Genomic DNA, 21,289 nt, shown 5'->3' on the forward strand with positions numbered 1-21,289 from the left:
CGGCCTCCACCATCGCGCCGGGGTGGGGGGCGCCGGGCGGGGACGGCGGGGCGCGTCCGGGCCCTCCCGGGTCCCCAGCAGGGAAGGCGGTGTGTGAGGCCGAGACAACCCCTCAGGAGCCCGTTAGGACCCGTGTAGCGGGGGCGCGGGCATCGTGGGAGCAACGCTTTCCGCTTCTTGTCCCCCTCGCCCGCCACCGCCAGGCCGGCATGGAAGGACCCAGCACGTCACGTGACTGGCTCGGGCAAGTCACGTGACGCGGAGCCCGCAAACGCCAGGCCTAGGGCCGAGCGGGTCTGGCGGAGCCCCTGGTCACCCGGGCGACGGGCTCTTAGGTGCTGGGGATCCGAACTACCCGGCTTTCCCGTCAGATACCTTTTTTCGGGTGGTGTCCTGTCATGGGGGCATGGTAAGTGAGACTTGGGGGTTTACCCCGGGAGAGACGCCCCTGTCTCCCGTCTCCGCATCCCTGCCTCCAGACGGAGATGTTGTGACACCGTGAAAGGATATAGGGACCCCCTGCCCGACGCCGAGCGCAGCTGTGGCCGGAGCGCTTTGAAGTTTCACGGGTTCCTGGCATTGGGAGTGCTTAATTAAGTAACTTTTTTGGGGGGGAGGGTAAAGATTTTTATTCGTTTGACAGAGCGTAAGTAGGCAGAGGGAGAGGGAGAAACAGGCTCCCCACCAAGCAGGGAGTCTGATGCGAGGCTCGGTCCCAGGACGCCGAGATCATGACCTCAGCTGAAGGGAGACACTTCACCGCTGGAGCCACCCAGGCGCCCCTAAGTAACATTTTGTTCCCAAACAGGGGATACTGAATTCCAAGTTTTGGATGCAGAATCCAGGAAAAGTGTGGGCTTTAGGAAAAGCGCAGGGAAAGCAAACCCAGGGAACAGGTGGTGAGGATGAGTGGTCATGCTAAATGTATTGGAGAGCTGGGTATGGTCACTTTGCTTCTCTACTGTAAACCAAGGAAACCGATCATAGGTCCTTTGAGAAGGTGGGGTCCAAGATTTTAAAAAATATGTATAGGTGGGGACGCCTGGGTGGCTCAGCGGTTGGGCGTCTGCCTTTGGCTCGGGCATGATACCAGTTCCGGGATCGAGTCCCACATCAGGCACCCTGTGAGGAACCTGCTTCTCCCTCTGCCTGTGTCTCTGCCTCTCTCTGTGTCTCTCATGAATAAATAAATAAAATCTTTTAAAAAATATGTATGGGTCATCCTCTCCAAAGAAAAAGGTTTTTTTTTTCTCCTTAAGATTTTATTGGGCAGCCCCGGTGGCGCAGCGGTTTAGCGCCGCCTGCAGCCCAGGGCGTGTTACTGGAGACCCTGGATCGAGTCCCACGTCGGGCTCTCTGCATGGAGCCTGCTTCTCCCTCTACCTGTGTCTCTGCCTCTCTTTCTCTGCATCTCTGTAAATAAATAAATAAAAAATCTTAAAAAAAATAAAAACAGAAAAACCCAAATTAAAAAAAAGATTTTATTTATTCATGAGACATACAGAGAGAGAGGCAGAGACACAGGCAGAGGGAGAAGCAGGCTCCCTGCGGGAAGCCCGATGTGGGACTCCATCCCAGGACCCCAGAATCTCCATGTGAGCCAAAAGCAGATGCTCAACCACTGAGCCACCCAGGTGCCCCTCCAAAGAAAAAGTTTGTATGCTTCACCAGTGAGAGGCAGATCTGTAATAATTTTTTCGGGAAGTTGGGTGTTTGAAGAACACAGTTTTGCACTGAGCTTGTTGTACCCATTCTGGTGAGGATAGTGATCACAGCACAGTTGGAAGGGGTCATTTGGGTCCCAAGACCCCAGAACCACACAAAGAGACACTAACAGTGATTAACAACTTTATGGCATTTTTTTTTGTTCATTTATTTTATGTACATCGTTCTTTTTATTTTATTTTTTTATGTACATCGTTCTTAAACAGGTTGTGAGAGAGAACTTGGATCCAGAGAAATACGTAGACCCCAAGAGACTACAGAGGCTGGGAAAGTGGCCTTGGGACATGAATTTTATGTCTCTTTTTCATGAGACTGGGGAAGGATTACTCAAGGACTTTGGGCGGGTGGGGGGGGGGTAGGTGTGTGAATAGGGGGAACAGAGTGGAGGGAAAGTTGCCAAAGCAGAGTCAGGAAGTTTTAGGTTGGCCACCATGCAGGATGTCTAGGTCCTGGGAAAGGAGAGTTAGTTGAGGTAGTTGATTTATGCAAGAAATCTTCTGTGTCCCACCTCTGATCATTCTCTGGATGTGTGGCAAGTAGGATCAGTGCCTCAGGCTAGTGCGATGTAGCCCTGTGCAAATACGGCCCCTGAGGGTCAAATCCAGCCCACAGCCTATGCTTGTCCCTCTAGAAGAGCACGCTTTCTGTTTGCATATTTAAATGTTTGGAGTAAACCAAAAGAAGAGTTATTTTGTGACACGGGCAGTTCATACTTTCATACTTTACTGCTCATAAAGTTTTCCAGGAACACGGTCACACTCATGCACTTACATGTCATTTGGGGCACTTTTCTGCTCTATCAGGGGAGGGGAAGTAGTTGTGACAGAGACTGTGGCCTACAAAGCCTAAAATATTTATTATGTGGCCCTTTACAGAAGAGGTTTGCCGCCCCACCCTGGGCTAGTGGCATATTGACATAGGGGATTTGGTTGGGGGAGAAAATAGAGTGTTAGCATCAGAGACTTTGGAAACCATGACGTTCGAGATGGGCATGTGAGCCCCAGAGCCGATCTGAAGTCTTGTGTGTATGTGGGGAGGATACTGCGGGGCTCAGATAGTGACACTATTCTCTATGCGGCTGGGTTTCAGGTAATCATAGGGCAGGTCGAGCTGCTCATTCCGGGCTGTAATCTCTCTTTCTAGGTTTTCCAAATCTGTTTGGAATTGGTTTAATACAGCCTTGGCCTTGGGGCTTGAGAAATACTTTTCTTTGTGATGTCCCAGAGGCACCTAGGAAAGGAAAAAGGATCAGTCAGTTCCTAGTCTGGAGGCAGAAGTGTGTAGAGCCAGACTCTTCACTCTGACTTCCCTTCCAACTGTAATTTCCCTTTTTTCCAGGGTCCCCTCTTACCATGTCTGGCTGGCGGCGACCCAGATGCCACGTGATGGTCATTTGAAGACAAGCCTGTCGGACATCAGGTAGTGAGCCCATCACTGTAGCCATTTTCACCTCTTCCTTGGTGGTAGGTGGGGGCATCCGCATTGTGCATGGGGCATTAGGGACCCAGGCATACCAGTCCAGCTGGGGGAAGAAAACTGCAACCCTAGGATCCTGATCCTTATGCTTTGAACCCCAAGCTTTCCCTTCAGAATCCCCAGGGCCAGACACTTGCTTTCAGGAACCTGGGCTTTCGGCTGTCCTACCTGGCCCTGGTTGATGGCCCCGTGCTGAGCAGTGCATGTGAAGATGCACATGGTAAGGAAGTGGCACAGTTGCTTCCGGGACTGGAAGGAGATGGGGAAACCTGGCAGAGAGGAACGGGATTTAGAGGCTCCAGTGTGAGAAGAGGGAAGTGATGTCTACACGAGTTGGGTTTGAACTGCCTGGGTCCGTTTTTATGCGAATTTTTTATTGTACATGAATGTATTTGCTCTTCCTTATAGTTTTCTTCATATTTTCTCTTCCCTAGTTCATTTGACCAGATGTGAGCATGCAAGATACGGGTGAATTGACTCTTTATGATCTTGGTAAGGCTTCCAGTCAATAGTAGGCTCTTAGTAGTTTTTTGTTGTTGTTGTTTTTTGGTGGGGAAGTCCAGAGTTATTTGCAGATTTTTGACTGCTCAGTGTGTGTGGGGAAGGGTCTGTGCCCCAAATCATCCCTCCTTCCTGCACTGTTTGGGGGTCAACTGTATTTTAGCATTGATGGGTATTCATTTGTTTATTTATTCAAATATATTTGCATTAGACCTGGGTTTCAATTCAGATTCAAGCAATATAATTTGGGTGCCTTAGCCCGATTACTTAATCTCTCCCTGAACTTCCATTTCTTCACCTATAAAATGTGGATGATACCCGCTTTATAAATGAGATACTATATTGAAATCACCTAGTATATAATAAATGCTCCATAAATAATAATTATTGTGGAGGGGCTGGGGGCTGAAAAGTCTGAGTGATTGAATATCTTCTGCCTCAAAAAGTGGTTAAGAAGTTAGGGATAGGGATGCCTGGGTGGCTTAGTGGTTCAGCAGCTGCCTTTGGCTCAGGGCACAATCCTGGCCCTGGGATGGGAGCCTGCTTCTTCCTCTGCCTGTGTCTCTGCTTTTCTCTCTGTGTCTCTCATGAGTAAATAAATAAAATTTATTTATAGGAGGGACATTTCCTCCTATTCCCAAAAGGGGATTGTAAGTGCCTGAGTTATAAAGTGATGAACAAGAGAAATCACATATTCATAGTGTTACAGGCAAGAGAAACTTTCCACAAAGGTTATCTCGGGCAACTGATTTTACAGTGGAGGTGGTGACTCCGAGAGCCACTAATTCTATCGGTTAAGTGGAAGAAATATAATCAGTCCCTTTCTGTAGATTTAAAAGAAAGAAAGAAAAAAAAAAACGGAGAGAGAAAACTGCTTGTCAGGATCGCATAGTTGGGAAGAGGCCAAGGCTGACCTTGAATTCAGGTTCCTGACTGCTGCTCTCAAGCTGTTTATAATTCAGTGGATTTCCTCTAGAAAGGCTGTTGGGAAAATTAGGCAAAGTGCACAATGAGAACCGAGGGGGGTGGAGACAGAGAGGATGAGAGGCAGTTGGAGATTAAAGCTGACATATGAATGTTTATTTTTGTTTCCCAAATGTAGATAGTGGCTGTGGAGAAGAGAAGCAGGGAGAGCAAGGAAGAGAGGGGTCTTCTGGGGGCATGTGGGACCTCAGGGACGGTTCTGAGACGTGCAAGGCAGAGTTTGGTCCCGGGAGAGTGAGTTCAGGCATTGGTTTATTGCTGGCCGCATCCCCGGGCCTGGCCGTAGTGGCCCTCTGGTTCATAAACGTCTGCGGTTGTCCCACAGAGGCAGAGATGCTGGCATGATGAGTGAGGGGCAGCACAGAAGGGATGAGAAAGGCTGTTTCTTCCCCAGAGGTGAAAATGCAGGTGGGGTTGCTCACAGTGGCGGCTAGATCCCAGCCAAGGGGAGAGGAGGTAAGATTGGTCCCAAAAACCTGGCCCCTTGGGACGCCTGGGGGACTCAGGGGTTAAGCATCTGCCTTTGGCTCAGGACGTGACCCCGGGGTCCTGGGATCGAGTCCTGTATTGGGCTTCCTGCTTCTCCCTCTGCCTGTGTCTCTGCCTTTCTGTGTGTCTCTCATGAATAAATAATACAATCTTAAAAAAAATAATAAAGAAATGTGGCACCGAGCAGCTCTGCAGGGAGTTCCGGTTTGTGCCAGTGCTTGTACAGTACTGAGCTTGTCCTGGAGATGACTATACTGTGGGAAATGTGCAGTGTACCCAGAATGTGTATGTGTGTGTGTGTGTATGTGTGTGTGTATGTGTGTATGTGCACATGTGTGCTGGACAGTAGCAGGCAGGAAGAGAAGGAAGGGAAAGCAGCATTGACATCATGTGTTTTGGTGGAAACTTCTCGCATTTATATACATCCTCACAAGGGAAAGCAGACAACCATGAAAAGAACACAAGCCCCAGCAGAGCCTGGGTGGATCCTTCACTGGTTGTGGTTCTGGTCTTCTTGGGCCCCGTGCTCTGGTGGATTAGGGTCATCTGTGACTCGGGCAAGGGGGTGGTGGTAAAGGTTGATGGCCAGGGTGTCTGAGCAGGACAGCCCCTGTATATCTAAAATAGTCTGGAGTCTTAGGAGGTGGGAATGGGATTCAGATGCCTTGTCCCTGGCTGGAGAGAGGGGTGTGATAAGGGGTTGGGGTCCTGAGCCCAGGACGACAGGACTGAGAAGGGGCTCGGGGCAGAGTGTCCCAGGGGCTCCCATCTCTGGGGAGGGATCCTACCTCGCTCCTGGGCGTGGCACAGCCCCACCTCAGTGATCTCCCGACACCAGGCCTGCAGCTCAGAGTCCCCTCTCACGACGTCATCCCGGTGGTAGAAGAGGTGGACAATGCCCTCCACGTACCTACCCAGAGGAGTAGGCAGGTGAGCTCCTTGAGAGAAGAATGCGCCCACCTCCCAGCTCCACACCTTTCCTGCAGCCTCTGCCCGGCTGACTCCCACTGGATCTGGGAACCGATCTTACAAGACTTGTTTTGGGGGATGTTCCCTAGGTCTCTCTGAACACTGATTTAGAAAGGAAGGAAACATTTTAAGAATTAGTTTTAAGAATTTTGGACCCATGGCTGAAAAGCATTCTTTCCATCAAAATCTCTGACTCCACCAGACCCCAGGGTTTACCCACCCACAGCTTCATCTATCTGCACTTCCTGTCTCACCATCCCCATCCTTAGATCCTCCCCATTGCCTCCCGACTTCCTGTCTCCCCAGGGTTCAGATCCTGCCCTTCCTGTCCAGACCTTCTTGTTTCCTGTGGATTTTGGCACCATGCTGACCTCAGGTCAGGTCAGAGCCCCACTCTCCCCCGCCCTGGCACCCCTCCATCTCTCAGTGGCCACTTTCACCCACTGGGCAATGATCCCCCAGAGCCGTAGAGCATCGTGGGCATAGAGGGCACTTGGGATCCCCAGCAGGCCCCGGTCAGCCAGGTCATCAGGAGGACAGAGGGAACGGTAGGTCAGCTGAGCCATGGCCCGACGGAGCAGCTGCACATGGCCCCCTCCACCCGTGCTCACCACCTGGGACGACAATGAGCAGAGGCCATGAGAGAACAGATGGAGCATAGTGTACAGGGCTCAGAGGCGGGGCTGCACAGAATGACACAGTGTAGGGAGACAGGCTCAGAGTTTGAGACAGTTGAGACTGACTTTCCCACAGTCAGTCTGGGCTCCTGAAAGTGGCAGGAGGTCACGGAGAGCCGGGTGATTAGTGTCCCCAGCCCCCAGCACCCTAAGCCTCCTCACCTTATCGAATATTCCCCCTTCTGAGATGAGCTGGGTTCTGGCCCGCGTGTTGATCTCCATGGTGTAGCGGATATGCGGGATCAGGAGCTGAGGTGGAGGAGGCCAGAGGGGCTGGTTACGAAGGCCACGCTGGGCCCTTGGTCATGGGGCATGGCACCCTCCCTGGTGGCCTTGTCCCCTCTAGAGGCTTGTGTGCTGCTGCCTAGACAGGCCCATCTGCTGCTTGGATCAGTCCTGCCTGTGCTTTTTACTGCAGAGCACGGTGGGCTCTGGCACCAAGCTGACCCAGGTTTCAGTCTGTACTATTAGTACAAACTTTGGGGCTCATCCAAGGTCACAGACCCCCTGAGTATTCATCTGTCATTGGGGGTGATTACAGGGTTGAGCTGGCTTGGAGCCTCCCACGTGGGAGCCGTTACCACGTTATTGTTCCCACCTTGAATGTGGGTGTCTTCCAACATCACCCCCTTCTTATCCTCTTTTATGTTACTGTCATTCACGTTCTCACAGCTGGGCAGCCTCCGTGCTGTTAGCAAAGCCCCACCTCCATCCTCTGGCTGCTTCCCTGTTGGGGCGGGGGTGGTGGTGGCGGTGGGGACATGGGGACACGTACCTTCTTGGGGGTGGGTTCTGAGTCACCTGCAGGAGCCACTCGGAGCTGCCTGCTGACGCCACACCTGCCCCGACCCCCAGCTGGGCAGTTAGATCCCTCTACTTTTAATAGCTTTAACAAAGAGCCTTTTATTAGCATTTTAAAAAGGCTATCTGATCCTCTCAGCTATTTCCTAGATCTGAAACTATTCTGTTTTATTTACACCTGGTTTATGTGCCACTGTCGTGCAGTGTTGCTATTTATCTGAGGTGTAGATGCTGCACACAGGGAAGGGCCCAAGTGGTGCCTTGGGTGGCAAGATATCAAAGCAGCTCGCATTGGTCTGAAGCTTTCCAGAAAGTTCCTGAATGGGATCCCTAGGTGGCGCAGCGGTTTGGCGCCTGCCTTCGGCCTAGGGCGCGATCCTGGAGACCCAGGATCGAATCCCACATCGGGCTCCCGGTGCATGGAGCCTGCTTCTCCCTCTGCCTGTGTCTCTGCCTCTCTCTCTCTCTCCCTCTGTGACTATCATAAATAAATAAAAATTAAAAAAAAAATTTAAAAAAAAAAAAAAAAAAAAAAAAAGAAAGTTCCTGAAGGACACTGAGTGTCCTAGAAGGCCCAGAGTCCACTGGAGGAGAGCGGATACCTGAGGACAAACAACCCCTAATAACAGTAGCAGTAACTGCAAGAACTAAAGTGTTCAATAGCTTTTACTTGGTGTTCCGTGGTTATGTTCTGTCGTTCTGTCCTTTCATGACCCCACGATGGAGCTCCTGTGATCCCCATTTAGAGATGAGGGCACTGAGCCCGCATCTGGGAGGTGCTGAGGTCACGATTCCAGATGCGCTCTGCAGCATCCAAACCAGAGCCTGCACATGGAACCTCTGTGACCTGAGCAGGCTGCATACTCTCCTGCAGGACTGGTAACAACTCTGCTGTCTGCCATGGGGCAAGGTTGTGGGGAGTGGATGCTGGTGGGGACAAAGCTGACCTAGTGACGGGGGATCTCAAGCACAAACCGAAGCCCAGCCTATCCCAGATGAGCAGAGGATGGTGATGCAGGAGCACCACGACATCCGTAAAATCCAAGATTCTGCTGTGCACACTGGTCCCTATCTTGGGTGTGTTATCCTAGGCTTGGAGAGGCCACACATGGCTACTAGTGGCCAGTTTTGGGGGCTCAGGAAGCCCTCAGCTGAAGCCCCCAGCTGCAACTCATGTGCATGGCCTGCCATTGTTCCAGTTGCTTGTACTTAACATGGAACCCCCTCATCTTTGCTTCCAGACTGGCTCTTCTCCTGACTGTCCTGTTTCTGACATGCTTGCATCAGTTTTGTCCCTTCTCTGCCACGTCTCTGTCTTGAAGTGTTGTCAATGTTTCGAGAACACTTTTTTAAGCACCCACAAGTCTTATTTTGCTGTCTTCTGCCTGGCAATGGATACTCGACTCACTCTTTTATAAAATTTCAGTATTTCTAGGTCATTACTGCACCCCTGCCTGGTGGGTTCCTGGGTGCTACAGGAGCCTGGACCTCTGGCCTCTCTCTCTCCAGTCTGAAACCCAGGCACGCTGCAGCTGCAGTTCCCCTGTCTCCACCAAGTGTTTTATTCCTTTTCCCTTTTCATTCCGATCATCTTGCCAGTGCCTGTCTTCCTCCACCTGTCTCCTGGGCAGGTATAAGTAGCCTGCTGGGGTGTGCCGCCGGCCTTTTGACCTGTTCCCACTTATCAACCTTCTTGGTTGGGGGAGAACATTCTCCATCAATTCTATGGTTTTTGTAGACTGTCTCCTGTGGTTTCGAATTCTCATTCCAGATATTGGTCTCTGGATGGTTCTCACAGGCATCACTTGTCCTCCTGGCTAAATAGGGAGCCTCCTAACGCAGGAACAAGACTGTTGTTTTACAAACAGCATTGTGGCTATTACTCCAGGCCCATTGCTAGATCATCGGCCCTCCAAGAATTTCAGAGGGCTCCGCAATAAGATGTCCAGAAGGAATGGTCAGTGACTCAACTTGTACTTTAAGTTTTAGCGTACATAGTCTTCCTTCTTGTCCCCCTGCTTTTTTTCACAAACCGATAGAGATATGTTGTTGCAATATCTTTTCATATCGGGCTGTTTCCTCTCTCTGGGGTGTGACCTAGGACCCAGAGGGTGGAGGATATACCTTGAAGACAGGGTGCAGCCCCGGGAGGCACCTCATGGTGGCCACAGCCATGACCTCGGCCACCAGATGAGTGTTTAGCAGGTGATACTGGAGCTGGTGCAGTTGGAAATCTGAATTTCGGACCCAGACCTTTGCCAGGAGCCAGGCAAGTGGGGGGTCTGAGGGCAGGAACAGCGGCGAGGTGGGGGAGCTGGGGCCGGGAGGCTGGATCTGCAAACATAAAATCAAGCCGTTAATTGAACTTCTGCTTTATGGGTGCCATTCTGCTCAGCATTCCGGGGGAACTGCGGATGAGTAAGGCTCCAGAGAGATTAGAGCGTTTCTCAAACCATGTTCCCAAACCAGCAACAGCAGCACTTTGGGACTAGTTAGAAATGCACATTCTCAGTCCCCACCCCAGACCTCCTGAATCACTGTGGTGCCCCCCTAAAGTTTGAGAGCCACTGGATGGCTTAGTCTTTGGGTGAGACTCCAAAAGGCCCTTATGACTCTTGAGCAGAACAAGACCTTCCAGTTGGGTGAGTCAGGGGAAACCAGACTGCAAGCAGACAAAGAGGGACAAGAAGACAGGTCTTATTGTGTAAGGATGGAGTTTGGGAGCTAGGAAGCAGGGGGCTGGACCCCCGGGAGCAGAGGTTGGGGTGAACAGAGAGTGGTGTGTGTGTGTGGGGATGCCCAGGGCACCTTACCTGGATAAGCATGGGCAGCAGCTTCCCATTGGGTTCCATCTTCAGCAGGACGAGGGGGGCAGCCAGGTACTGCTTCTCTCCCCGGATCACATTGGTTGGAAGTCCATCCAGGAGGATGAAGTCAGCCTCGAACAGAGAACCATTCTGGGGAGGGGAGGAATGTGCCTATGGTCAGAGCTGAAAGTGCACCTGAGGGCCAAGGCAAAGGAGGAGACGTTTATCTAGCTTCTTGCCATTGTCATGGTCGGTACCAGAGTCCTGTTGGCAGAACTGGAGCATCTGGTCCAATTCCTCTCATTGTATCTAGTGAGTAAACAAGCAGCACGCATGGTGGCAGATCTGGGTTCGGAACTGGGCCTGCTTGTCCGGTCTGTGCTACAGGGATTGTAAGCTGTCCTTTTGTAAAGCTGGCTGGTCCCCCTCGCCATCCCCTTCAGTGGTCTGCTCCTTGTGTGTGGCGCCCACCAACTCAGCAAACAGAACTCTTTCGCTTCCTCCCCAAGTCTCCTCTTCTGCTAAGTAATCCCCAGAAGGCCCCCCAACTACCGCGACCACTGAATCCAGCGCATGCCTGCACCTGGTCGCATCCAGCTTGTCTCTTCCAAACCCAGCTCTCCTCTGGGAAACCTCCCCAGGTTTGCACACCTGACAGCGCTTCCTCCACCTTTCTCCCCGCCCATGATGCTGGTGTTGGGAGTATGGACATCAGCCAGGGAATGTCACTGTCCCTACTAACATCTCTGACCCTACCTGTGCCCTGGGAATTCATCCCTCCATCCTGGGAGCTCCTTTTACTTTCCCTGTATGCCCTGTGTCATCCCTAGGCTTTTCCAGCACAGGACTCTGCACCTAGGCACCATGGGTGACCAAGCCTCCCTTCCCCTGACTTACCTTTGGTCCCTCCCCTTCACCACTTCTCCTCCCCACACAGCACAGGGTGGGAGGAAGTACCTGGAGCTCTCTCTCCAGCTGGGCCCGAAGTGCCTCCATCCCTGGGGGCAGCACTAGACGGGAGGGCAGGCAGGCAGAGCGTCTCAACAGCATGGGGTTGGCGCCATTGAGGAACTGGTAGCCAAAAAGCTCATCATCCTGCCAGCACTGGTGAACCTTCTCTGTGGGGTCAGGTGGAGTGCAGGAGGGGATATTTATCACAGCCCAGATGCCCCTCTTTCCTCCAGGCTCAGGGGGCCCAGGCACATGACCCGCGGGGCCCAGGCACACGACCGCCCTGTCTCCAGCCTCTGGCTTTTCATTCTGGAGGCCTCATAAGGCCTCAGCTGGGAAGGAGTCATGGGGGGCTGTCAGGTGTGAGGGTCGGGTCATCAAAAGGGGCCATCAGGGATGTATAGAGACCTGGGGCAACCACTGACCAGCCAGAATGCTCTTCTGGCCCCAGAAGATCTGATCAAAATCCTCCAGGTGGTTCCAGGAGCTCAGGAGAGTGTAGATGCGTTTGAGGACCATCTCCAGTGCCCTAGGACAAGTGTGGAGACATGAAGCCAGTCGCTGACCCCTCAGGCCCTCACTCTTGACCACCATTCTGGGACCTCCTGGCCCCGTTCTGCTTTGAGTGCCAGGCTTTTCCTCACCCCGCCTTCAGTGCCCACTCGAAGTCCAGCCTCTTGTCCTCATGGAATCTCATATTTGGAGGCAGATCATCCTGACACCCGGCTGCAATTGTCAGGGGCAGCCCCTCCTTCCAGGTGTCCCAGCTAGGAGATGGGGACCAGGCTTCAGGGAGGGTATCTGGGTCCGTGAGGGGGGGTGGGGTCGGGGAAGGGGGGACTGTGCCAGGGGCTAGTGGGCCAGCACTCACCAGTACAGCTTTTGTCTTTCCTTCAGTTCTTTCTCTCGATGCTTCTGGAACACATCCAGTGCATTATCTCCTGCCAGGCGTGCTGGGGGGACAGTAAAAGGATTGGCCACAGCGATTTGTGTGGTCCAGTGCTCTCCCCGTCTCGTAGTCGGAGCTGGAGTGCTCAGTGCTGCTCTGTTGCTGTGCCTCACTCCACTGTTCACCCAGACACTCGCATCCCATCTCGGCCAAGTTGGCCCTCCTGGATTCTCAGCTCTCAGTGCTCATCCCTTGCCTTAAGACAAAAACCTGTCGTTTTGTCACCCTTTCTTGTTGATTTTCCTTTCCTGCCTGAGCCTATTTCACCAATAGCTATGGTTGGATTAATCACCTTAATTAGGCTGATAAGATCTTAATCACACATGTGACCACACCCAGGTCTACCATCAGTTGCTCCCTTAATTTCACACGTCCTGAACCTCACCTGTCACACCTCCCACTGTCCTCCAAGGAACAGCTGTGTTGACTTTCTCTATATGAGCTCACCTTTCTCCATTTACCATCGTCGTCTGTCCTTGTGGATGTGTTCCTGCCCCTCTCTGTGCCTGTGCTCACCTGCACCAAAGTCCTATCTTCCACCTTTCCATCGTCACTGTCCTGGCCCTCGTCTGTCTCTGGATTCATCTCTTGTTTCCCACAGCAACACATTCTGTATTGTCTGTCTTCCTTCGTCCCCGCCCCGCTGTCGGGGTGCGCCCCGTCCCACACAGCCGGTTTTCCCAACCAAGGCTGCTGTCTGGCTCACACCGTTTAATGCCTTCCTGTAGCTGCCACCTGCTCAGGGTCCCCCAGCTCTTGCTGCATGTGCCCCCCTTACTGTCCCCACCCTCACCTGTCCAGCCACACAGAGATCTCCCTCCCACTATCACTTGGCTCTCCTGTTTTCCATCATTGCTACCGCCCCCAGGTCCGTCCCCTCGTTGGAAGAGGGCATCTCCGGATCCTGTCCTTCCATCTCAGGCTCCCTGGCAGCCCTTCATCTGGGTGTAACCCTGGGGCTGTACAGCGTTGCCCCTGATCCCTGCTTTCTTCCCACTGCATCTGCCCAGCACTTGCTTTTTCCAAGCCCCTGTGACTGTCCCCCTGCCGGACCCCACTCCACCGGTGGGTCTGCAATCCCTGTACCCGAGTCCCCGCCCCTGCCCTCACCGGTGCCCTCCGGCAGGCTCAGCACGCCCTGGCCCTGCACCCATTGGTAGCAGGGGAAGGCGGCCTCCTCGGAGGCTCCCGGGCCCCGCACCGTGATGAGGTCGCAGAACCAGGCGTCGTCCACCAGGGAGTGGTGTTTGCACAACTTCACGAACTGCAGGGGCCCCAGGTCCTTGGGAATGTCGAGATCAAACTCCTCCTCCTGTGGGGACCGCGACCGGCGACTCTTAGTAGGGGCCCAGGACAGGCCATTGGAGTGGGCGTCGGTGGCACCTTTGAGGAGCCCCCGGAGACAGCAACCCTGCTCCCTGCTCAGGACACCTGCGCACTGGGTCGGGGCAGGGGGTGGTGGCGGCGGACGAAGGAGCGAGGACCAACGCCCGCGGGGCCTGCACTTGGTGACTGGGTATCGTCACCATCATCCACGGCGGGTCGTCCCTGAGCTGTCCCCGCGCCCGCGCCCTCTGAACAGCCTCTGAACGGACCGCCGCTCCCGCAGTGACAGGGCTCTGGGGTCACTGCGGGAAGCGTCCGGGGCTGCAAGGACCACGTCGGAAGGGAGAAAGGGCTGGAGCCCATCCCCAGCCGGCTCCTCCCCACCCACCCCCGCACGTCCCCTCCGGCCGCCTGGGTACCCCCCAACCCCCGCTCCGCCCTCCCGCCACGAGCCGAGGTGGGGGGGCTACCCCCCTCGGCCGCTGACCTGACCCCGCGCCGGCCGCAGCTGCAGCTCCAGCTCCGCGTCCCCGCGCGCCCCGACCAGCCAGAGCTGCACGCGGTTATGCGAGCCTGAGAAGAGCCAAGCCCCGGTGGTCACGCGGACGCAGTAGCGGCCCATGGCCCTGGCAGCTCGGGCAGGAGCGGGGGCCTGCGCGCTCTGGGGATCGCCCGGGGCAGCCGGCGGGTGTCGGAGCGCCTTCGGGCCAGCTGCGGGCCTTTAAAGATGGGCCTGCGTCCCCGCCCTCCTCACCGCTCTCGGGCGCTCCCCAGTCCCCGCCCCAGACGAGCCCGAACCTGCGGCGGTGGAGCCGGCTGGGGGGCAGGGAGGGCCCGGCCTGGGCGTGGCCGAGAGGATGGAGGCCCCCCGCCTGGGGTTGGGGGGAACGGTCGTGGGCCCCGGGTTGGAGGCAGCGAGAATGAGGATCCAAGCTGTTGGGAAAGCAGGAGGAAGAGGGGGTACGGGGGTGTTCCAAATGAGGGAGTCGCCTGTTTTCTGGGCTGGCACCCGGGGAAGGCTGGTCTGGGAGGCCGCGCTGGGCCCGCAGCGCCCCAGGAAGGCCTTTGGCTCCTGCAGGAAATCACCAGGGGTTTCCTAAAGCCTAGAAAAAGTAGCAGCTCAAAGCCCAGTGTCACACATGCTAGCTTTGGGACCCTAGGTACTCCAGAAACTGAGACAGCCCTCATGGGCAGGGCAGCGAAAGCTTCTTTTGTCCCACTTTCATAGTAGGTGCAAAAAATGTTAGGGACTGAGGTGTTAGGGTACAGTATGGAGTCCTGGAGGCACCCACATAGAAGGGCAGTTCCCATGACCTTTGTCCTTTCTAGGTAAGTGCAGCCCCTTTACCCCGCACCCTACAGAATGTTCCAGATTAATTTCTAATTTGTCCTCCTCTCACTGACCTGGACCCGTTCTTCCGCTACCAGAATTGTTTTCTGCTAAATAATTATATGTAAACAGCTTTTATTAGGCATCAAGTCCTATTTCTTTCATCAGCCCTGTTGTCCTTATCTCCACCTCTCCCTCCAGCTACTTCCTGCGTAGCTGTAAGGGGAGGAAACCAGGGGCCCCATGCTGGTTAGGGACCTAGTAAGGCCTGGGAAGATGATTCTGGACTCAGACTTGCCCCCTCCCCAGCCCCCACTCCCAGAATCTGAGGAAGCTTCCTGCAGGTCCCTGTCTAGATCCTACTCCAGGTCACTGTAAGTGTTGGTTCTATTTGGGTATGTCTGGTGGCCTGGGTCAGGGCAGGGCAAGAAATCTGCTTTCTTGAGCCTGACCCTCAAAAATGATTTGGCGTGTTGGTAATTGGGGACGAGAGGGCTTCTAGACCTGCGAGACGGCCTCCAAACCTCACGGGTGCCATTCCTCTTCTTATTTCTAAACCCACTCCTGCCCGAATACTCTGTGCTCAAGACTAGGTGCCTGCCACTGGCCAGCTCCCAGTTCTTCCAGTTTTGGGGGACACCCTGTTCTGTAATATCCCAGTCAAGTGGCTCACATTCCCATCCTATGTAGTAGCCGGATCTGACCTTTTCCACACAGACCCTTTCAGAGGTCACTTTTGCCTATAAGAGAGTTTGTCTCACACCTATTTCCAAAATCAGTCCATACTTGAACCTGCTTGCCTGCTGTTCTGTGACACCTTTGCCGCCCTGTCTAGTGCACCGCGGGTCATATGGCAGAGGGGGGAATGAATAATTGAGAAGAATCTCGGTTAGTGCATATGCTAAATTAATTAATAGGTTTACAACATTTAGATGATGCCAGTAGGTTTTATCTGCTATTATTCTGTTATTTACAGACTGTAAACAATTTTCCATTGAATGTCTGCATCGCTCCCCGAAGTTCCTCTGCTTCCGACCCCCACCCCACCCCACCCCACCCTGGCACCCACTCCATGTTTTTCCATGTCCCTTCAAAGACCCCAGCCTCCCACTAGGGGTCTTACTCCTCTAGAACCTTCCTCCCACTTCTTCCTTTTTAAGCACTTGCATTATGTTAGGGTGGGGGGAATATAATTACAAACAAAAACCACCAGCCCAGAAAAACCTCTCCACAAAGGTAGCAGATAGAGAAACAGCTTCATTTTTTTTAAAGGTGGGATGTTCCCATTTTTATTTTATTTTATTTAAGATTTATTTATTTATTTATTCATGATAGACATAGAGAGAGAGAGAGAGGCAGAGACACGGGAGGAGGGAGAAGCAGGCTCCATGCCGGGAGCCCGACGTGGGACTCAATCCCGGGACTCCAGGATCGCGCCCTGGGCCAAAGGCAGGTGCTAAACTGCTGAGCCACCCAGGGATCCCCGAAACAGCTTCATTTTTGAAGAAGCATTAAACCAGCATGTGATGTGCCTCTCAGGCAACTCACTATGAGACTGCAAAGACAGAAATCTTACCCTTCCATGTAGTCAAGGAGGTGCAGCCCATGCACCGTGCTCTCAAGATAAGCAGTAACTCTGCCCTCAAGTAAGAGGCTCAATGGTACCATTTGTCACACACCGTTCATCCTCACTTTACCTGGTAATGATAACCATTGGTGTTATTACTAGACTTAATTATAAGAAACACAAAGTTCTTGTATCTTTATGATGGGAGGTGGTTTTGCAACCCGGAGCAAGGAGCCCACCTAAGTTAGACTTGCAGCCTCCCACAGTAGCTGGGAAAGAGGGGTGCTGTTTTCTTTGATGTTGACATTTCAAAGTGGCGGATCCCAGGTCCTTGGGAAAGACATTCTTGGATCATAAAGCCCACAAGAGGCATGTTTAGCTCCTCAAAAGATTTACACACATTTCAAAGAGACAGAGAAAGAACTTAAAATGACAAGTTTTTTTTATCATAAATGCTCTCAAACTGGGGAACCGGAGGGAACTCTTATTTTCAGTAGGGAGAATTCAACCTCTTACGTGAATTTTTTCTTTGTTTCCTTGGGATGACCATTTTGTTTTTCTGCATGCTGCCAAGAAGGGCCAGGGCTTGATTGTGCATGGCCCTTTGCCGTAGGGAAGTCCTCTGCTGCCACATGAGCACACCAAGGCTGCCCTCGCCCCCTTCTTCTCAGCTCCCAGGCCCTGTTCTCTGCGCCCACAGCCGACTCCCACATTCCCATTACCTCTCCTTGCAGGGCAGTTGAGCTTCTGGATCAAAGCTCTTCTCACCCAGTCATCCTCAGGGCCTGTGAGTGAGGGGGATGGGCCCTTATGCTTCAGATCCAGAAAGGCTCATGACAGTGTTTTCCTAAACATAAGACCATTTCATCCCCTTCCTCTGCCCTGGGCCAGTGTAACTGGAACTGCAGTGGGTGTGGAGGGTATGATGCGGGTGCCCTGCCCCACAGGTGTCTGGAGCCCAGATTGGGCACAGGGCTGGACACCTTTCTCTTTGTTCCTTGATGACCAACCGGACGTACAGGTACGGCATTGTAAACCATATAACTTCAGACTGTGTAAACACAGGACCTGATTCCAGGGGAGAAATTATATCATCTGTTTTTCTAGTTAGTCACTTGAGGACTCCCGTGCCCCTCCTTGCACGAGGTCCTTACTCGCTGGTGTGACTGCAGGAACACCATCCTGCAAGATCTGACAAGGTTCTTTCCCAGTGCTGCAGGGACCCCGGCGGGGGCCACTAGTAGTCACATACACCTGGGCTTCCGAACTCTTAGTTCACACAGGCTTGGGCAATGTCCCTAAGAGTGACTCTGGTGCGAGGGGGCTGTGCCTGGGCCATGTCCAGCTTGAGCCTCTTTTTTGTTTGTTTTTAAGATTTTATTTATTTATTTGAGAGAGAGAGAGAGAGAGTGCATGAGAAGGAGGAGCAGCAGAGGGAGAGGGAGAAGCAGGCTCCCCGCTGAGCAGAGAGCTTGATGCAAAACTTGATCCCAGGACCCTGGGATCATGACCTGAGCTGAAGGCAGATGCTCAACTGACTGAATCCCCGAGGTGTCCCCAGCTTTAGCTTCTCATTTTAGCTTTTCAAACTGTCAGGCCTTGGTGCTGAGCCTACTCATTTGAGCACCCACTTTAGTCACAGAGGGCCTCTTTTGGGATTCCTGGTGTTCTCTCCTATTGGTAGATCTCTACCAGAACCTTCTCAGTCTCTCCCAGAGGACTTGATTAACATTGAACAAGTACAAAAGAATTCAGACCTCAGTCTCTTTTCTTCCAGGCAGTGTCTTGGACCCTGTAGGCAAATTTAGCCCCTCCCCCTCCACCACCGGTTCTGCATACCCAGGGAGTCCTGGGGTGGGGTGGGAGACAGCAAGGGTGTGGCAGGGAAGGAAGAGCCTTTGTGGGACCTCAGAAGGGTGCTGGAGAAGGGCCCAGATGGCTTGCTCTCAGGGAGCTGTGTCCGTGCAGAGAGAAAAAAACCTGCCAGGTTTTTGCCCTTTTGTGGCCTCCCTGCCCTCAGTCCTAGCACGCATGCCCAAGGTAAGCCCCAAAGGTCCACTCAAGTTTCCGTGCATTCAGAGAATCCTCTTCAATCATGAATACACTGCTAGGACAGTTTGGTTTTGGTTGTTTAAAAATATCTTTGCCGTACTATATACATTCTCGTGAAGCTTGCTTTTCTCAAGTAAGAGGTGTTGCTCATGGAAACTTCTGGAGTTCAGTAGTGATTCCACCACTGCATTCTTTTAAACGGCTGTGTGGTACTCCGTGTTCATGTGATGAATGCTACGAAGGGCAAATGTGTACTTACATTCTCATGCCCTTGGTGGCTTTATTTCTCTGGATTAGAGTCCAAGAAATAGGGGCAAAGAATAAAAGACCACTAGAATAACAAGACCCACAAAAATAAGAAGAAAATAAAACAAATAAAATGAAAACAATCATGCTGAGTCTTGTGAGTCAGAGGAATACACCAGGGGACACATTTTTTAATTTTAAAATTTTATTTAAATTCAGTTAATTAACATATAGTATATTTTTGGTTTCAGAGGTAGAAGTCAGTGATTCATCAGTCTTATATGACACCCAGTGCTCATAACATTCCGTGCCCTCCTTCATGCCCATTCCCCCATTACCTCCCCTCCAGCGACCCTGTTTGTTTCCTGTGATTAATAGTCTCTTATGGTTTGTCTCTCTCTCTGATTTTGTCTTGCTTTATTTTTTTCTCTCTTCCTCTGTGATCCTCTGTTTTATTTCTTAAATTCCACACACAAGTGAAATCATATGGTAATTATCTTTCCCTGATTGACATATTTCACTCAGCATAATATTCTCTAGTTCCATCCATGTCATTGCAAATAATAAGATTTCTTTCTTTTTTTTAAATTTATTTATGATAGTTACAGAGAGAGAGAGAGGCAGAGACACAGGCAGAGGGAGAAGCAGGCTCCATGCACCGGGAGCCCGATGTGGGATTCGATCCCGGGTCTCCAGGATCGCGCCCTGGGCCAAAGGCAGGCGCCAAACCGCTGCGCCACCCAGGGATCCCTCTTTCTTTTTTTTTTGATGACTGAGTAGTATCGCATTGTATGCATATCCTACATATTCTTTATCCATTTATCTGTTGGTGGATATCGTGGCTCCTCCCACAGTCTGGCTATTGTGGACACGGCTGCTGTGAACACTGGAGTGCAGGTGCCCCTTCGGATCACTACATTTGTATCTTTGGGGTAAATACCCAGTAGTGCAATTCCTGGGTCGCAGGGTAGCTCTATTTTCAACTTAAAAAAAAAATTTTTTTTTTTTAAGTTTTCAACTTCTTGATGAACCTCCAATGTGAAAATCTTCAGCAGAGTAGAAACAGTTGTGGTGAATCACTGCATTTAGTCCTGCCATCTGCCGGGCAAGTGCTAGTCAGAGTTCTTCCACGTGGGATTGCTGGGTGAGAGTGTGTAGGAGCCTGGGACATGCTGCTCTTTGTAATGGGATGGAGGCAGGGTGCAGATCAGAGTGTAGTGCACCCACCCGGGAAGGAGGCCACAAAGGCAACAGAGAGAGGGCCATAGCTGGAGACGGGTGACTGGAAGACAGTGAGAGGGAGATATTGAGGTGTAGGAGAACGGGGGTGTGATGAGGGAAGACCCTGAGGGGGCAGATAAAATCCAGGAAGGCATGGAGGACCTGAGAATAGATCCTGAATCCTTAGATGGGGCAGGGCAAGGTTTCGGATATTACAGTGGTTTGTGTCCTTCCCAAGGGCCACATGTGTAAACAGATATATTAAGGTATTAACATTTCAAGTGGTAGGGGCAGAACACAATTAAGAAACCAATGTCTTATGGGTTCTGTAAGGGGATGATAAAAGAGAGAAAGGTAGAGAAACATGGCTCAGGGCTGTGATTTCCCCAGCAGTACTCACTGCTTGGTTGTTAGACACAAGAAAAATAAAAGGTTGCAATCATCCAGATTGTTAATAAGTGGAACAGGGATCCTGAGACTCTGTCAGGAGGCTGACATGAGCTCCTCCCTGCTCTTATCTCCCCAACATCAGTGGTGGAGTAGGTGTGGACACCAGGCTGAATTCTTACATGTTATCAACTTGCATTTTAAGCAAACATGGTGTCTGGGTAGGCCTCCTAGACCCACTTCCATGAGATTGACATCTCTTAAGCTACTTGGATTTACTTGGTCCAAAGCTGGCTCTTCTCAGCATTACTTTCTTTCTTTTTTCTTAAGATTTTATTTATTTATTTATGAGAAACAGACAGAGGCAGAGACACAGGCAGAGGGAGAAGGCTCCCTGTGGGGAGCCTAATGTGGAATTCGATCCCAGGACCCCAGGATCATGCCCTGAGCCAAAGGCCAACTCTCAACCACTGAGCCACCCAGGTTTCCTCTTCTCAACATTTCTGAAGAGGTTGACAAGTTAATCCTGGACCCTCTCTCCAGCCCCAACTGCTGCTCTCTGTTTGAGACCCAACATCTGACTCCTGGTTTATCTTTTAAGGACTGAACTAGAGGATCATGCCCACGGCATCTTGCACCTTTCACTCCATCTCGGAGAAACGAAAGGTAGAAGAAAAATGAATGTGAGGTCTACCACAGAGGATACAGCAATTCCAGTCCTTTTTTTGGATCCTTGCCAGCACCCTCTAACCATCCCAAACTGCTTATCTTTTTCTTTTTTTTTTTAATGTTTATCTTGTAATTGTACATTATTAAAATTTCTTACACTGA

The 21,289-nt window shown here is 52.0% G+C and overlaps 1 protein-coding gene and 1 long non-coding RNA gene across 7 annotated transcripts; one reads left to right on the forward strand and one right to left on the reverse strand.

Moving 5' to 3' along the window:
- The first annotated feature begins 76 nt into the window (after positions 1-76).
- Positions 77-21,289, forward strand: LOC140630744 (uncharacterized). Of its 5 annotated transcripts, none has more exons than XR_012028459.1 (6): positions 77-409; positions 3,064-3,144; positions 3,636-3,693; positions 6,451-6,525; positions 16,321-16,434; positions 21,060-21,289. It is a non-coding gene; the product is annotated as an uncharacterized lncRNA (long non-coding RNA). The 5 variants fall into 5 exon arrangements; XR_012028458.1 differs by having other exon boundaries at positions 78-409; positions 6,451-6,520; XR_012028460.1 differs by lacking the exons at positions 16,321-16,434; positions 21,060-21,289 and adding an exon at positions 7,827-8,164 and having other exon boundaries at positions 101-409.
- ALOX12 (arachidonate 12-lipoxygenase, 12S type) lies at positions 2,432-14,402 on the reverse strand. Of its 2 annotated transcripts, none has more exons than XM_072821446.1 (14): positions 14,143-14,402; positions 13,440-13,641; positions 12,252-12,333; positions 12,025-12,147; positions 11,806-11,909; positions 11,387-11,547; positions 10,436-10,579; positions 9,747-9,956; positions 6,984-7,070; positions 6,589-6,758; positions 5,964-6,085; positions 3,370-3,470; positions 3,077-3,247; positions 2,432-2,955 (listed from the first exon to the last, which is right to left on the reverse strand). In XM_072821446.1, the coding sequence occupies exons 1-14, from the start codon at positions 14,275-14,277 to the stop codon at positions 2,776-2,778; spliced, it is 1,992 nt and encodes a 663-aa protein (XP_072677547.1). In that variant the 5' UTR covers positions 14,278-14,402; the 3' UTR covers positions 2,432-2,775. The 2 variants fall into 2 exon arrangements, with proteins under 2 accessions (XP_072677547.1, XP_072677546.1); XM_072821445.1 differs by lacking the exon at positions 14,143-14,402 and adding an exon at positions 13,761-14,033.

This window comes from Canis lupus, chromosome 3 (assembly GCF_048164855.1).
Source record: "Canis lupus baileyi chromosome 3, mCanLup2.hap1, whole genome shotgun sequence".
NCBI lineage: Eukaryota > Metazoa > Chordata > Mammalia > Carnivora > Canidae > Canis > Canis lupus.